Here is an 18375-nt window from a genome sequence, read left to right as displayed (position 1 = left end):
ACACTTATCGACAAAACTGTTTTTCTTCTTGGCTAACTTTTGGCAGGCTTGATAAGGAAAGTGGAAGGTGTGGAGGTAAGAGGGAGAAGGTGGCACAGTTTCTAGCTGAATAAACTGTAATGAAGTAGGAGCTTATCTTCCTATGACATCATTTGTAGTTCACTTGAAATCACCCCAAACCGTTGTAATATCTAATCTTTTCCAGATTTTTTTTATGTCACATTCAAAATCTCCCTCAACTTCAAACTTTTACTTTAAAGGTCTTGTGTTTCTAAGATAAAATTCATGGCATTTAAATTTATTCATTGAGTTTTATTTTGAAATTCTTCTGCATCAAATGTATGCAATTGAAGTTTGTGAATTGAATCTTAAGTAAGAATCTAAATTTTTATGAAGTTCAACTCTTTTAATCCTGTTCAGTTAAACCTATTTTTATATTAGTTACAAAGTGAAATTTGTTTATTTCTCCTTATTTATATCTGTTACCTATGATAGTGTTGGAGACGCCCCTCCATGGGATTAATGGACTATCTCATGATGTCATTTCCGGTATAGACACTGGTGCCCGGCAGTCTGAGATTGGCACATGACCAAGCAGGTCGGGTGCACACACCCAACCATTGAGGAATGGTATTACTCAACTCACTTTGCCTGTAATATATGTGGATACATGTTTCGTTCCTAAAATCCTATGTTCCTTTCGTTTATTACCATTTAACCCCTAACAACTGGCGACGACGGATTCGACTTTCACACAGGTTAACTCCACCAAAAAAAAACAATTCTAATTGACTTCAAAAGAACTTCGGATTTACAAGCTAAGAAGTCAGCTGGCAATTATGGGCTAAAAAGAAAATTCTAAAAACAAAAAAAAAAGAAAACAAACACAAGGCAAAGTTATCGACACAATTGTAAGTAATTATTTAAATTGAAAAGAACTGTGCTTAATGCATTTTGTTAGGACGTAATAGTTAGTTTGGTTGCTTATTGAAAGAAGAACAACAAAAAAGGAAAATGTTGACCCAATTTTCACCGCGAGAACAATTCTATTGTAAACTGTCAACTGTTTATTCGTATGCAAATTTGAACATTTTTTCAAATGAAGTGAAAAGTTTTTTTGCCTTTATTTTGCTGCTAACCTTATGCAATATTTTAACGAGAGAGAAATGTTTCTTTTTTTTTCTCCTTTCATTTTATTTGGACTAAAAGAAAGATACTTTTTCATTGAGTGGAATTTTCTGAAATATTCTATTTTTAACTGTCGGTTCTAAAGTGAAAATTTCTTTTTCTTCCATGTGGGGACAAATCCCCCCCCCCCTACACACACACATAAGAACAAAAAACAGCCATTTTGGTTAACTTCCAGACAATTCCACAAGACTTTTATTCTTTTGCAACTGTTTTGTATCAGAGTACATTTTTTTTTGTTTTTGTTTCGCAAGTAAAATTTTTTGTTGTTCACCCTAATATTGGGTTATCTCAAAGGTTTTTACTAAGAAGCAAAGGATAAATTGCTCCCTCTTCATACGCACACACTCAAGGAAAAGACATTTTCTTTTTTCCTTTTTTTCATTATTTTCTCCAGTCAAAAACGGAAAGAAATTTTTTTTCATGCATTTGGAAAAAAAGCCATTAAAAGATGGAGGACATTAAAGCAGTATTAATACAGCTAATCAAGGCCTAGATGGACCAGCAGTAGAAAGCTGAGGAAAATTTAAAAGAATGTGATAAACAGCTCCAGTTACAATTTCAAGAGAGACAACAAGCATTGGAGGAGAGAATGTTACTTCAACAAAAGAGACAAGAAGATTGTTAAAAATATTCGGTAGACTGGAACACAGGGACGACAGTTTTGCTTTTTTCCAAAGTACAATATGGAACGTTATAGAAACGTTCAACTACCAACCGGAGTTGGATGGGACGTTTGACGCTTTCTATCAGAGATATGAGGACCTATTCACCGTGGATTGTCAAGAGTGGAGCAACATTAGTGTTGCTCCACTCTTGACAATCCACGGTGAATAGGTCCTCCAAGTTCGCCTACTTTTAAGGAAATTAGGGACCACAAACTTGATACATATAGCAAGTTTGTGGATTATATTCTCCCCAGGAATACAAGTGAGTTGGAATTCTCTGAAGCGGTCAAACTTTTATCCATACAGTTCAACTCGAATTCTATGCTCTTTCAAGTGCTTTAACCTGCAAAAAAGCGACGACGACGATTACATAACCTTCGCGTCCATGGTAAATAAATGTTACATGATAAGGGCTGTCCCCTTTTCATGTAAGTATAAAAATAAAGAGATTAGTTAAAATGAAAATGAAATAGCAAGACGAAATTCGAACCTCGTAATTTAGGTTTAGAAATAGATTACGTGTGAGAAAATAAAAATGTAAAACAAAAACTTGTTTAGAATATAGATAAAATATTTCAAGAAAAGAATGTGAACTGTTAAGTTTGTTATGAAATTTTAAATTGAAAGAATGCAGCTTATAAGATAATGTTTTTAACATATTGAATATAGGTTAAAATTCCTTTTGTAGAAATAGGAAAAGTTTTGGACACGTATGTCCAGAACACGTGAAAGAAGGCACATGTTTTAACATGTGTATGACGTCACGGAAAATAGAAAGTTCTAGTGATAGAGAAAAAACTTGAAAGTAAAAGAAGACGGTCAGAGAGACAATCAGTGATGTCTCGCTTTGAAACTAAAATGTGAAGCCTTGAATTCTTGGTGATGGAAATCACGGCCGGTCGTGAAGAAATAAATTCATCATGTGTTTTCTAAAAACGTCGTCTTGTCTTATGATTCTTACAAAAAGGTAAAGTGAAATTGTATTATATATTTGTGTTATAAAATGTTTTTACATACACGTCTCGACATCTCATGTCTACACAATGTCTGAACAGAGAACACTATGTCCTCACTCAAAGAGCTTCTTCTTCTCTTTCTTCTTCTATGTATCTAAGGAATGAACATTTAATATATAAGAATCATAACATGAACAATCTCTCTAAGTCTCTTACAACAACAACCTCTCTCTTTCTGAGTCTTTCAACATCCCTCTCTGTAATAAGACAAACTCTCACTAAGACTCGTATCTTTACTAATAAGAACTCACGTAACATACGCACAAGTGGTAAATTCGTCTAATAATAATAATAATAACAATATATTACATAAACACTGCGATGAGTTCCGTCTATCTGACTTATTGGCAGATGACTTTAAATGTTTAATTTTTGCGCAGGTTCTAGTTTCATCTAAAAATGCTGAGATTAGACACCATATTCTCTCTAGACTTGAGAGTGAACAGGGCCTCACCCTCCAGAAGTTGGCCGAGGATTGTCAATGGGTAGTCTGCATAAGGAACAACTCGAGACACGTCCAGGAGTCAGGCGCAACATTCATTAGAAGGACGACCTTCAGACCGGAAAAATACTCACCCTGAAAAAGCAAAACTGGAAATAAGAAAACTCAGGCTACATCTGATAAGTACCACCCAATCACAAGACCTGGATCCCCTACAAGTCCGTGCTATCGCTGCGGCGAGAAACATTGGTCGAGTCAATATAAGTACTACAATGAATGTGGCAGAAAGGGCCACAAAGCAACCCAATGCAGGAAGAACAAGGTCAAGAACATCGTCCAACAGACTAGATCTGACTTGGATTCGGATAAGAATCGGCGCAAATATGTCAAAGTTAACATCGCAAATAAAACTGTGCATCTACAATTGGATTCCGCATCAAACCTGTCCATCATTAACCTTAAGACGTGGAAAACGCTAAGGAAACCAACCATGTAGAAAACGAATAAATCAGCTCGAGCTGTAACAGGCGATAAAGTGGAATTTGAGGGAGAACTCACACTCCCAGTGACGTTAAATGGTGTTACTAAAAATGTGAAACTGTATGTACATAGGACATCCGAAAACCTGTTAGGTACTGATTGGATGGAGCGATTCGAGTTTTGGGACCAACGTATGAATAAATTCTGTCATAGGGTAGAAGACTCGTCTACAGAAGTGCAACAACAGAAAGGCGAGTTAAAAGAGGAATGTCCAGAAGTATTACCACCAGGACTAAACTAGGAAAATGTACAAAGATTCGAACTAAAAGAAAACACTCTGCCCGTTTCCAAGAAGAAACCTAACGTCCCATTTGCAGCAACAGAGAAGTCGAAAACGATAGCTTAACTTCCAAATCTGACCCCCAGGATCGCCATGGGCATGGAATATGTGCCAATATTAAAGATGGCTTTCCATGTGGTAGGGACATCTCCAGAGAAGATCTTAACTTATCCTATATGTGCTTCCGGGTTGCATTAGCTCACACTACTGCATTTATATTTACTCTCCATCGCCCCCACAACAGCAGAGTTACTATCTTTAAAAGCATATCTGAGAAAATTGACCAAGTTCTATTAGCATATCCTTCAGCTAACATTCACGTATGTGGAGACTTCAATGTTCACAATGTGGAATGGTTGACTCACTCAAACAAGACCGATGATGAGGGGAGGTTCTGTCATGATTTCTCCATTGCTTATGACCTCACTCAGATTGTTCACAAACCCACCCGTGTGCCCAACAATGACGGCCAGTATGTGTGTCTCCTAGACCTTTTCTCACCATTTGCCCTGAACTATGTTCAGTTTCTGTTCTGTCTCCTCTTAGATCTTCCGACTACTCTGTTGTATCAGTTAAGATAAAAATGAAATGTAATAAGTCCTCAGACATACCTCTCCATCGTACAGTATATCGATACACTATGGCTTACTGGGATAGCTTCCATACATTTATATCAGATCTACCTCTGCGTTCCATGTTTAAAAAGGATGTGTCATCTATAGTATCAGACCTGACGGAATGGTTAATTGTAGGTATAGACTGTCTCATACCCTCAAAAAAGTTCCAGCAAAAACCTAACAGCCAGCCATGATTCTCTCCAAAATGTGCTGCTGCCATTGCGCACAGAAATCACTTTTTCCATTGCTTCCAGCATAATAGATGTATGGAGACTAAAGTCACATTTAGGACTGCCAGCAACCATTGTAAGAAAGTAATAAAAAATGCAAAAGAGTTGTATGCTCAGTCCGTCAAGTCCAAAGTAGCTGAGCAGCGGCTTGGTTTCCACCAGTTTTGGCAAATAGCAAACAGAATCCTGAACAGAAGCATGTGCTCTATCCCAACTCTCATAAATGGACCTGAGGTAATCTCGTCAGCTTCAGACAAAGCCAAACTCTTTGCCAAAAACTTTGCAGCTAATTCTACCTTTTGTGACCAAGGCCGCCAACCCCTAATATTTCCTCCTGTATCAGAAAACATGCTATGTGATATACAAATATCTGTACGTGATGTTGCCAAGCTAATCAAAAACCTTGATTCCAGTAAAGCAACTGGCCCTGACGGTATTCCAATTATAGTACTCAAAAAAACTTCAACCAGAACTAGCACCCATACTTACAAAACTGTTTAAACGTTGTCTTAAGGAGAATAGCTTCCCATCACCCTGGAAAATCTCATCAGTATGCCCTGTATGTAAGAATTCAGATGATCGCTCATCTCCCTCTCAGTACAGGCCAATAAGTGTGTGTCATGTTTAAGTTGCTGGAATCTGTGTTAAATACAGAAGTAATCAACCATCTCAGTAAAAATAACCTTCTTAGTGACACACAATATGGTTTCCATTCGCTAGATCTATAGCAGATGTGCTTACAGTTATATCTCATAGGATTAGCGAATCTCTTGAAGAAGGCAACTGCTCTTGACATATCAAAGGCCTTTGATAGGGTATGACATAAAGGTTTACTTCACAAGGTCTCCAGCTATGGTATAGCTGGAAATGTCTTCTCGATCATTTCTCTCTGATAGGTTCATAAGAGTAGTAGTTGAGGGGCAAAAATCAAGCTCACAGTATTAATGCTGCTGTCCCTCAGGGGTCCATCCTGAGCCCAATTCTCTTCCTGATCTACATTAATGATCTTCCAAATCACATCCTTACATCATTCATAGACATTTTCGCTGATGATGCTACCATCTATGGTAGCACATCTAAGACCGTAAACGACTAAGTTCTCTCCAATTATCTCTCCTCTGATCTTGAGCACATGGTACAATGGGGAAAGGAGTGGCTGGTTACTTTTAATGCATCTAAAACCAAGCTTTTATCTTTACATTATCAACGTTCTGATCCCCATCTGGCATCAGTTGAAATGAATGGTTCTCGTCTTGGGGAGGCGTCATGTTTTGGCAAGTTTCTGGGCTTGACCTTTACTCCTGATCTGAAATGGAATCACGTACATCAAATCTGTTGCGAAGGCCGCTGGAAAAGTGGTGGGATCTTTCTATCGATCCAGTAGATATCTCACTGCTGATGCAATTCTCTATCTATATAAGAGCCAATTACATCCAAGAATGGAGTACTGTTGCCACATCTGGGCAGGAGCTGCTAGAAAGGACTTGTCCTGCCTTGATAGAGTTCAAAATAGACTTCGTAGCCTCGTAGGAGATGTCCTTTTCTCTTCCCTGCAACCTCTATCTCACAGAAGAGATGTTGCGAGTTTGTCTCTGCTTTATCGTTATGTTCATGGCAAGTACTCGACTGAGCTTCAATTTATGGTCCCCCCTCGCCAAACTTTCACAAGAAACACTTGTCTAGCTGAAAACACTATCAATAATTCCCCCCACTCTTTATCTGTGCCTAAACCTAAACGTAGATTCCATAAACAAAGCTTCTTTCTTAGAACCGCACGCCTGTGGAATTGTCTTCCGTTTTCCTGCTTTCCAGCATTTATACAATCTGATTGTCTTCAAGTCCAATGTAAACAAGTTTTTGATGAGCCGTTCCACTTAAGTTAACAAATTTACCGACTTTCCATTACTAACGATTGCTATATTGTCCAATTGACTACTCTACACTCTTGACCCTTATATATATATATATATATATATATATATATATAGTCTTTGGGCCTTGATAAGTGGTGATTCCTTTAAAAAAAAAAAAAATATGTCGATTAGAAGTAATATTTAAAAATTAGATTTTTATCTCTATATCAAGCAATATCTTTAAAAATATATTTCTCTACCTTTAATCTAAATTTCTGATGTATTATGAAATATCATTTATGCAAATACAAATATTTTTCTTATTTTATTGATGAAATCTTTTATTAAATTCCTTTTAGTTCAGCTACTACCATTGCATCTACTGCCACAATTTGCAAAATTGCACAGAAAATGAACTAACTATAAATCAGCAAAGACACGATAAAAGAAATTTTATAGTGAAATTTTTAAGCCATTGTTACATCTGTTCTAGTATATGGTTCTCAAATATTTTAGATTTTAGAGTGGGGGATAACTTTCTTACATAAATTTAACATAAAATGTCACTCACTTTCTGACCACCACCAATTTGCTCAATTTTTTCTGTACAGTGCACACTTACCGGGTATGTTGCTAGAGAATAATTTAGATTTTAGAGTAGGGGATCAATTTCCTTTATAAATTTAATGTTAAATGATCATTCACTTCCTGATCATCACTAAATTCACAATAGAATAACAAGCAAGTGATAACAACATTAGTTTTAATATTATATACAAACCAATTTTGGAGGATGAGGAGGGATGAAGATCGGATGTAGATATTTTTGTGTTGGGGGAGGGAGTAACTAATCTTGACCAATTCTTTTACGTAATTAAAAAATTCCTTAATAGTCACTTTTTTTTTTTTTTAGGCTTTTGGTATTTTTTTTAAAACTTATATTGCATTACTTATATAGGCTATGCAATTTGCATTTATTCATCAGTTTCTGTTGTACGGGCAAACTAGTGTGTTCAGGGTTCATTTCCACATCGTTTCTGGAATTGTTCAAACATAGAGGGCAAAAGTATGGACACAATACATATTCAGAAGATATGCTTTTTAAATCAAAAAGAAAAAAAAAGAAGTATGCAAAAAAATGTTTTCATTTCATGTAGTGAATTTAATACTTTATGGAGATTATTGAACTAAAAACAAAATCTCTTTATATCTCTTGAGTGTTATTCTACACAAATATCTAATAATTAAAACAAACAAACGAAAACGAAAAGCAAAAATAAAAATATTCACACAAAATTGATCAATACAAAAATGACCCCCCCCCTCCCCAGAAAAAAAAATGTTATTGTTTTAAAAAAACTTTTTTAATTTGATTACTTTTTCCTTCTATTTCTGGAAATTGATAATGGTCAAAAAATGAATCTATGACACAACTACAACTAGATGATGATTATGATTGCCACATCAAACTTTGTTTTTGATCAGTTATATTCACATTTTATTGCTTTGATATAATATTGGTTGTTTGCAATGATTTATTTGGTGTCATTATCAGCAATGCAATATTATTACAGATCAGATTCTAATAAGTTATCTACGATGTTTTCTTTAATTAAAGAGTAAAAATCTCCTATATCAACATTTTAGGTAGTTTTGGAAATTTTCCATTGATTCAAAAAATTTTTTCATTGATTCAAAAAATTTCTTTATTCTATTTTTATTTTTCAAATATTTTTTATTTCCCTCAATTCAATGAAAAGTATAGTATAACATTTTTAAATGGTCAATTGGAGAGATGGAAATAATTTTCTTTACCAACTCAGTGTTTGAGATGTAAAAGAAAACTTGGTTCAAGTAAAGATTAGATACCCCATAGCAGACGACAAAAATAGACAAACAATTCAAAGGGCACCAGTTGTTCGACCTTGACATTGCTGTTAGTTGTTTGTAAACTTGTAAACAGGTCAAATAGCAGACATATTTGAATGTTCGCGAGCAAGATTTTTTAAAAAATATATTTACAAAACTTTTAAAGATTTAAAAGAAAAAATATATATTTACAAAACATTTTCTTTAATATTAAATATTTACAAAACTTTTAAGGATTAAAAAAAAACAAAAACTTTTTTCTATTTACACAAAACTTTTTAATGTAAGTAATAAAACGAACGTATTTAAACAAAATATATTTAAATAAATGGGTGTCTTTCTGGGTACGTTCTTTTTATATATTAACAGAACTTTTTAATAAAACTATTAATAATAATAATAATAATAATATAAATAAATGGTAAATTTTTACGACATGTCCCAGCATATTATAAACACTCCAACCTCCCTATGTTAAGAACGGCTTTCGGAATGAACACCCCCAACTTCATAAGCCGTTCTTTAACATGGGGAGGTTAGGAGGTGTTTATTCCGGAAGCCGTTCTTAACATTTTTTTTTTTTTTTTACCGCAGGAATCACCACATTATCAAGGCCAAGAGGCCACTCAAGGATAAGTGTTAAAGAGTGTACAGTAGAAATTGGAAAATATAGTAATCGTTAGTAATGAAAATTCGGTAAATTTGTTAACTTATATGGAACGGCTCATCAAGAACTTATTTATGTTAGACTTAAAGACAACCATATTGTACTCAGCTGGAAAGCAGGAAAACTGAAGACAATTCCACAGGTGTGCAGTTCTAAGAAAGAAGCTTTGTTCATGGAATCTACGTTTAGGTTTAGGCACAGATAAAGAGTGGGGTGAATTATTGATAGTGTTTACAGCTAGACAAGTGTTTCTTGTGAAAGTTTGGTGAGTGTGGACCATGGACTGAAGCTCAATCGAACACTTTCCATGAAAATAACAATACAGTAGAGACAACCTCGCAACATCTCTTCTATGAGATAGAGGTTGCAGGGAAGAGAAAAGGACATCTCCTACGATGCTACAAAGTCTATTTTGGACTCTATCAAGGCAGGACAAGTCTTTTCTAGCAGCTCCTGCCCAGATGTGGCAACAGTATTCCATCCTTGGACGTACCTGGCTCTTATATAGATAGAGAATTGCATCAGCAGTGAGATATCTACCAGATCGATAGAAAGATCCCACCACTTTTCCAGCAGCCCTGGCAACGGATTTGATATACATGTTCCATTTCAGATCAGGAGTAATTGTCAAGCCCAGAAGCTTGTCAAAACTTGACACCTCCTGAAGACGAGAGCCATTCATTTTAGTTGATGCCAGATGTGGATCAGAATGTTGATGATGTAAAGAGAGAAGCTTGGTTTTAAATGCATTAAAAGTAACCAGACACTCCTTTCTCCATTGTACCACGTGCTCAAGATCAGAGGAGAGAGAATCAGAGAGAACTTGGTCGTTTACTGTCTTAGATGTGCTACCATAAATGGTAGTGCTATCAGCATAAATGTCTACAAATGATGTAAGGATGTGATTTGGAAGATCATTAATGTAGATCAGGAAAAGAGTTGGGCCCAAGATGGACCCCTGAGGGACAGCAGCATTAATACTGTGAGCTTCTGATTTTTGCCCCTCAACTACTGCTCTTATGAACCTATCAGAAAGAAATGATTTAATAATTGAGAAGACATTTCCAGCTATACCATAGCTAGAGATCTTGTGAAGTAAACCTTTATGCCATACCCTATCAAAGGCCTTAGATATGTCAAGAGCAATTGCCCTAGAAAGGTTGCCTCTGTCGAGAGATTTGCTAATCCTATGAGATATAACTGTAAGCACATCTGCTGTCGATCTAGCAGAATGGAAACCATATTGAGTGTCACTAAGAAGGTTATTTTTGTTGAGATGGTTGATTACTTCTGTATTTAACACAGATTCCAGCAACTTACTCATGATGCACAGGAGACTTATTGGCCTGTACTGAGAGGGGGATGAGCGATCACCTGAATTCTTACATACAGGGCATACTGATGAGATTTTCCAGGGTGATGGGAAGCTATTCTCTTTAAGACAACGTTTAAACAGTTTTGTAAGTATGGGCGCTAGTTCTGGTTGAAGTTTTTTGAGTACTATAATTGGAATACCGTCAGGGCCAGTTGCTTTACTGGAATCAAGGTTTTTGATTAGCTTGGCAACATCACGTACAGATATTTGTATATCACATAGCATGTTTTCTGATACAGGAGGAAATATTGGGGGTTGGTGGCCTTGGTCGCAAAGGGTAGAATTAGTTGTAAAGTTCTTGGCAAAGAGTTTGGCTTTGTCTGATGCTGACGAGATTACCTCAAGCCCATTGATGATAGTTGGAATAGAACACACGCTTCTGTTCAGGATTCTGTTTGCAATTTGTCCAAAACTGGTGGGAACCAAGCCGCTGCTCAGCTGCTTTGGACTTGACGGATTGAGCATACAACTCTCTTGCGTTCTTTATTACTTTCTTGCAATGGTTGCTGGCAGTCCTGAAAGCAGCTTTAGTTTCCATACATCTATTACGTTGGAAGCAGTGGAAAAAGTGATTTCTGTGCGCAATGGCAGCAGCACATTTTGGAGAGAACCATGGCTGGCTGTTAGGTTTGTGCTGGAACTTTTTTGAGGGTATGAAACGGTCTATACCTACAATTAACCATTCCGTCAGGTCTAATACTATAGAGGACACATCCTTTTTAAACATGGAACGCAGAGGTAGATCTGATATAAATGCACGTAAACTATCCCAGTCAGCCTTAGTGTATCGATATACTGTACGATGGAGAGGTACTTACTGGGGACTTATTACATTTCATTTTTATCTTAATTGATACAACAGAGTGGTCGGAAGATCTAAGAGGAGACAGAACAGAAACTGAACATAGTTCAGGGCAAGTTGTGAGAAAAAGGTCTAGTAGACTCGCATACTGGCCGTCATTGTTGGGTTCATGAGCAATCTGAGTGAGGTCATAAGCAATGGAGAAATCATGACAGAACCTCCCCTCATCATCGGTCTTGTTTGAGTGGGTCAACCACTCGACGTTGTGAACATTGAAGTCTCCACATACGTGAATGTTAGCTGAAGAATAAGCTGATACGATTTTGTCAATTTTCTCAGATATGCTTTTAAAGATAGTAACTCTGCTGTTGTGGGGGCGATGGAGAGTAAATATAAATGCAGTAGTGTGAGCTAATGCAACCCGGAAGCACATATAGGGTAAGTTAAGATCTTCTCTGGAGATGTCCCTACCACATGGAAAGCCATCTTTAATATAGGCACATATTCCATGCCCATAGCGATCTTGGGGGGTCAGATTTAGAAGTTAAGTTAAAGTAACCTTTAATTGCAAACTCTTCTAGGGAAATAGCCTGTCCAATGCCAGTTTCGCTTAAAAATAAAAGGTCTGGTTTAGTCTCCTGTAATTGGGTTTCAACCTCTGGAAGGTTAGAACATAGACCCCTGATGTTGGAGGAGGAGACATGGTAGTAGGGGTCTACATTGGAAGTTGGAGAACCGGGTTTAATCGTGTATTTTTTCTTGAAACTTGTCATGATGGAATTTTGGAATTTGTGGACTAGGTCATCAGATTTACTTAGAGCATGAAAGAGAGGGGAAACTAAGAGAGAAAAAGAAATGAAGAATTTTTTTTTTTTTTGTAGAACATGATAAGGTAAAGCCGTAACAATTACCCACTAATATGACATCAAGAAGCCCCACCAGAAGCTACTGCATGGTCCAGAATGAATCCATCCACCAAATGGCAATACAGCAGCCCCAGTACTTTGCACCTGCTGATACGACAGCCTCCTTAGTGGTTAATCCAAGGTTTGCGTCCCTGACTATCAGGCGGATAATGTCAGCCCAGATAAAACGTTTACCTTCAGCACCCTTACTAGTGACATGGCTACAAGGATAGACGTAGAAACAGAAAATTTCCGCCATCTCTGCCAACTGTTCGTGGAAAAAACATGGGGTAGTTGGGGTGTTTATACTACTCTGGGGCAGGTCGTAAAATAATACCAAATAAATAAATAAACCGAGCTTATAACTGAGAATTTCGGATGATGTCAATTAAAAAATACATAATTTAAAAAAATTTGAAATAAAATTATTATAACCAAACTTTTTATGACAGAAACAAATATAAAATAATTGACTAGTTCGGATTTTTGTGATCAAGATTAATTTTTATGTACAGTGTGTGTGTGTGTGTGTGTGTGCATCTATCTTTGTGCGTTTTTAATACAATTCAATATTTAAGTTGCGATGTATGTCAGTGAAGAAATCATTCTAAACCGAGGCAATTTTTATGCATAATAAAATCACAAGTATAAACAATCGAGATTTTAAAAAATATATTTTATTCACATATCTTTTACAACTTTTATTTTTATAAAGATGAAGTGTAGTATCACAAGATACAAATCTTTTTATAAATTTTCATTTTTATTAAAAAAAAAAAAAAAGCTTGCTATTTGCTTACTTCTCCATAAAGACAAATTAAGTGAAAGTAAGTTCAGCGTCTGAAAATTTCAGTTTCCAATGGTTTGCAATTAATATAGTTCATTCTTTTTATTTATTTTTTATTATTATAATTATTATTATTAGTTTTATTAAAGTTCTGTAAATATATTTAAAAAACGCACTCAGAAAGACACCCATTTATTTGAATATATTTTGTTACATTTACATTCGTTTTGTTACTTACACAAAAAGTTTTGTGTAAATAGAAAAAGTTTTTTTTAATCCTTAAAAGTTTTGTAAATATTTAATATTAAAGAAAATGTTTTGTAAATATATTTTTTCTTTTAAATCTTTAAAAGTTTTGAAATATATTTTTAAAAAATCTTGCTCGCGAATATTTGAATATGTCTGCTATTTGACCTGTTTACAAGTTTACAAACAACAGCAATGTCAAGGTCGAACAACCGGTGCCCCTTGAATTGTTCACCTATTTTTGTCATCTGCTATGGGGGTATCTAATCTTTACTTGAACCAAAAACTTTAATGGAATATTTGGAATATCTGTGTTGTCTCGTGTCATCTGTGTCGAGATGAAGAGTTTGACGCCCCCATGATTTTTGAGAACTTTGAATGAAACAAGCAAAGAAAATATATTTGTGTGTGTATAAAACAAAGGTGGGTTCCCTCTATCAAGCTAGAAAACTACTATCATGTACCTCTACAATGCCACCATTTGCCCATGCATGGAGTATTGTTACCACATCTGAGCTGGTGCATCTACCACTAGTCTCTCCCTCTTAGATAGGGCCCAAGAAAGAGTTGTTAATCTAATCGGTCCCACTTTATCAACTAAGCTCCAGCCCCTGTCCCATCACTGCAATGTTGCATCACTGTGCCTGTTTTACAAATATTTTAATGGAATGGGTTCTGATGAACTCGTTTCAATTGTAACCCCTTGACGTATGTATCCCCGACCAAACCTGCTTAGCAACAAGATCTCACCCCTTCACTGTTGAGGTCTCTAAATGGCAGAAAGCTTTCTACTCTAATAGTTTCTTCCCTCGAACAGCTAGACTTTGGAATTCCCTTCCTGCTGTCTGCTTTCCTGGCTGCACTGATATGCAGAAGTTCAAATATAACAAACAAATATCTCATTAATCTTTCTTAGGTATGGCCCCAAATAGTAACCCCTTATGCCCAGTGGCAATATGCTTTGTAAGGAGTGAACATGAGTTTTAAAAAAAAAAAAAAAACATTACAGGGTTACAGTTAAATCATATTGACATACAAATTCTTGTTAGACAAATGAAGTTAAACAACATTAAGTTTGACATCAGTTTTTAATGTGTGACCACTTTGGGAATACCGCATTTCAGGTAAATAATTTTATCTTAGCCTTGTTATAAATTATTGGCCCATCCGTTCCACTTAAAACTGATTGAGGATAAACACCAGACCAGGAGGCTTTTAGGCAGAGAAAAGTACTTCTACTAAAACAACACACACACACACATATATATATGTATATATATATACATATATAATTAAGTCTATTTATTTCTCAAAGTTAGACATTGATAGCAAGGCATTTGCTTCTGCCCAGCTAATTTTTCTTTTTTTCCATTTCACCATATTCTTTATGCTAACAAATTGTACTTATTTCAGCTAGGAAAAGTTGTTTTTAAATGAAAACATTTTGACCCCATGATTTTTTTTATGTGAGTACTCTGGTTATTGAGTTTGGGAAGGTTTTAATTCTTTGCACATCTGGTAAAAACGATATTATTGTATGATCTGGTGACAGAATAGATACTATGCTTTGATCCTAGCTCAAGTTCAAGAAAGTATATTTTAGTTTGAGTTTCACATTTGGCACAACAGCACCATCAGTTGAAGTTTTTTGTTTTTTTTTGGTCTTACATCTTTGATAATCAGATAATCTCATCTTAAAAAAAGTGGTGGAAAGTGATAATATGTATAAACAGGAAATTGTCTTAACATTATGTGAATGAACATTATGTGTCTAGATATAATGTGGTTATTGGTTAAAGTTATAAATTCTTTCATATTAAAAAAATAAAAAATAGTTTTATAAAAACATAAAAGCATGTTGATTTTTTGTATAATTTTAACATTTCAAAACAATCTTTTTTCCTTTATCAAAAAATATATTTTTTATAAAAAAAATTGAAAAGGAAACTTTTATCCAAAACTGGACATTTTCAATTTTAAATAACGCTCATTTAAAATGTTTTCTGATAACATTTTTTGTGCATATGTTAACTGCATGCAAAATTTTATTTTTGAATTGCAAAGAGAATGTTTTTATTATTAATGTCAAAACATATAAACAGCTTTCATGTCTTAATAAATTCAGGATCAAGTGATTTGTTCAATTCACAAGTTTTTTTAAAACAAGATTTTTCTCAGTCTGTAAAAATTCACATTAAAAATGTTTACATGAAAATTATATTTTATTTTGGTTCTTTTTATGTCATATGTCAACAGAAATTTGATGTCTCTTAAAATGCATTTCATGTTATCTAGTCTATTTTCATTTTAATTAAAATGCTTGGAAATAGTGATTTTTTTTTTAATCTGATACTAAGTTTGTAGTTATTGAATTTAAATCTAAAAGCACATTTTGTTTCATGATCTATATTTAATAAACACTGCACATGAATAATGCATTTCTAAAAGTTCTTACCATCTTAAAGAAAGAATGGGTAAGGCTCTTCATCAGCTTAGAAATGATATTATAACTATGCTTAAACAGTTTTCTCCCATCACCCATCAATAATAACAACAATTTTCAAGATTTGTAAAATGGAGAAATCAACAAATTGATAGCCTGAACTTTGATCTAAAATTTGCATTTTTATTTTCGTTTTTTTTTTTGTTTTGTTTTTTTAATTCCTGTTTAATTTAGCAAAGAAATGTTCAAGAGATCTGGAGAAATGTACAAAATTATAATTTGTTTGAGCCTTGCAGAAGAGTCTGCTTTTCATAAATGTTACTCTGAAATGTGTATGTCAGTTGATGGTCGAAAATCCAGTCTACATGAAAGCTAAAAATCTTGTTCATCTGTTTTGGAAAATGATGCACTTTCAAAAGAATACGAAATGTTGATTTACTTGATTTTTTTTATTATTGTTATATATTTTTTCTGTTTATTGTTTTTTTCTGTTTATTGTTATATATATTTTTCTTATTATATCAAAGAGTTTATATATTGTTTTTAGTATGTTAAGGATTTTATGTATTTTTCTATCATATTACGAATTTGATATATATATATATATATTATTGCGTAAGGGATTTTATCTATGTATTTTTATCATGTTAGATATTTTATATATATCATGCAATTTCCATGATAAAAAATTGACAAAATTTCTTTTGAATTTTTTTTTCAGATTTGCTGACGATGATGTGAACTTTTCTATAAACACTGACGATCCAAGTGTGTTTATCACAGACTTGAAGAATGAATATTCCCTCGTACAGGAAGCTGGTTTGACTAAAGAGCAAATCATAAAATCGGTAATTTTAAAAAAGATTTTTTTACATGTATTTTAAGAGATAACTAAAAGCTTTGAGTTAAATTTCATCTAAAACATGTTCATCTGCTGTATATTGCTGCCGTGCATTCTATAGACATCTGGTGTGTATGTAGACCACATGATTTTTTGTACCATTTTTGTTCAAACTGAAAATACTTATCAAAATACTCTGTTTAATGTAGTTTCAGAATATATTTGGTTACATGCAAAGGGTTTATCTCTTAAACCCTTGTAAGAGTTTATGGCATATTTTCATTCCATGGGTGTCACTCAAATTTGGCATTAACATATAATTAGAATTCTATGTTAATGCCAAACTTAAGTGACACTTATTTTATCCTCAAATGAGAAAGAATCCTGGTGTTATACAGAAATGAATGAGTACCTCTATGCATTATTCTTAGCTGTGAACCCCATATTATATGTTCATTTTTATTTCTGTAAGTTTAAATTTTCAAGTTAAGAATAAATTGTTTTTAACTGTTTATGGCTGTCCGAAACACAAACTCGATGATCTGATTGAAAAACACTTGAATACAAAATTAATACAAAACCATTGATACTCTTGTGTATTTTACTCAAAAGTTGTAGCATCTAAGTATAGGGCTTTAGATTGCATCTGCAAATACACAGAGAAATAATAAACTCACAAAAATTCCACAGTGAAATAATTTGTATGATTATTTTGAAAGATCTGTCAGATCTATTTTTAAAAAAAATGACTTTCTTTTTCCATGAAAAAATAATTGTTATTGTCAGCTAAATATTCTTGGAATCAATAAAATGTCCCTTTTTGAAATTTGTTTCTTTCAAATTTTACTGCCTTAATCGGCAGAACATAATTTGATTATAAAACATTTTATTTTAAAAGTCGGAATTTTTTTATCTTGGTAACATGCAATTAATCACCAGCACTGCTAATCGAGCGATCTAATTTTTTCTTTTTAAGCCTTTACTGCCAAACTGTACTTTCAAGTCGCCTTTCAAAAAAACACATGTATAGGAAATATTTCTTACTCTTATGGCAACTGATCTTCTAAGTATAGATCTACGCATGGTTCAACAAGTGAATGAGTGGTTTGTTTATGTGACAGTTGTACGTTAACTTCCATCACATGTGGGTTTCATGATTAAAAAATTTATCACATTACAAAAAGTTCTGGTGATAAAGAGTGTATGAAAGGTGATAATGTATGTCTGAACATGAAGTGCATAAACATATTATTTAGAAGCTAATAAGATTTGCATGGTTAATGGCAAAATGAAACACCATATGTTAAGATCATATTTTCTGCCTTGATTAAAAATGTGACTGAAACACAGTGAAATGTTAATTGGTTGCATTCAACTGGCCTGATTGTGTTTGACACTGACCTATTACTAATCAAGAATTTATATAAAAAAGTTTGGATACACATCTTGGATGTTATTCTCAACCTTTTTTAAGTGCATTATCAAACTAAGGAATCTTTATGCTGAATTCAGGAATTTATACCAAATTTGGATCTGGACCCTTCGTATAATCCACAGGAGTAGGTTGTTCTTATTCCATTAGCCATAACTGGATAGAAGCTTTAAA

At 34.2% G+C, this 18375-nt stretch overlaps 1 protein-coding gene across 6 annotated transcripts in view; it reads left to right on the top strand.

The window, feature by feature from the left end:
• Positions 1 to 18375, top strand: part of LOC145293808 (adenosine deaminase-like) — a 130335-nt gene that overhangs the window by 99620 nt on the left and 12340 nt on the right. For all 6 annotated transcript variants that reach the window (XM_080140387.1, XM_080140391.1, XM_080140392.1 and 3 more), the window contains one exon: positions 16650 to 16776. In XM_080140387.1, coding sequence (XP_079996513.1) covers positions 16650 to 16776 — 127 coding nt within the window. The remainder of the gene's footprint in view (positions 1 to 16649; positions 16777 to 18375) is intronic.

This window comes from Euprymna scolopes, chromosome 15 (assembly GCF_053919585.1).
Source record: "Euprymna scolopes isolate OS-2025 chromosome 15, ASM5391958v1, whole genome shotgun sequence".
Lineage (NCBI taxonomy): Eukaryota > Metazoa > Mollusca > Cephalopoda > Sepiida > Sepiolidae > Euprymna > Euprymna scolopes.
This window is presented reverse-complemented; position numbering and strand designations above follow the sequence as displayed.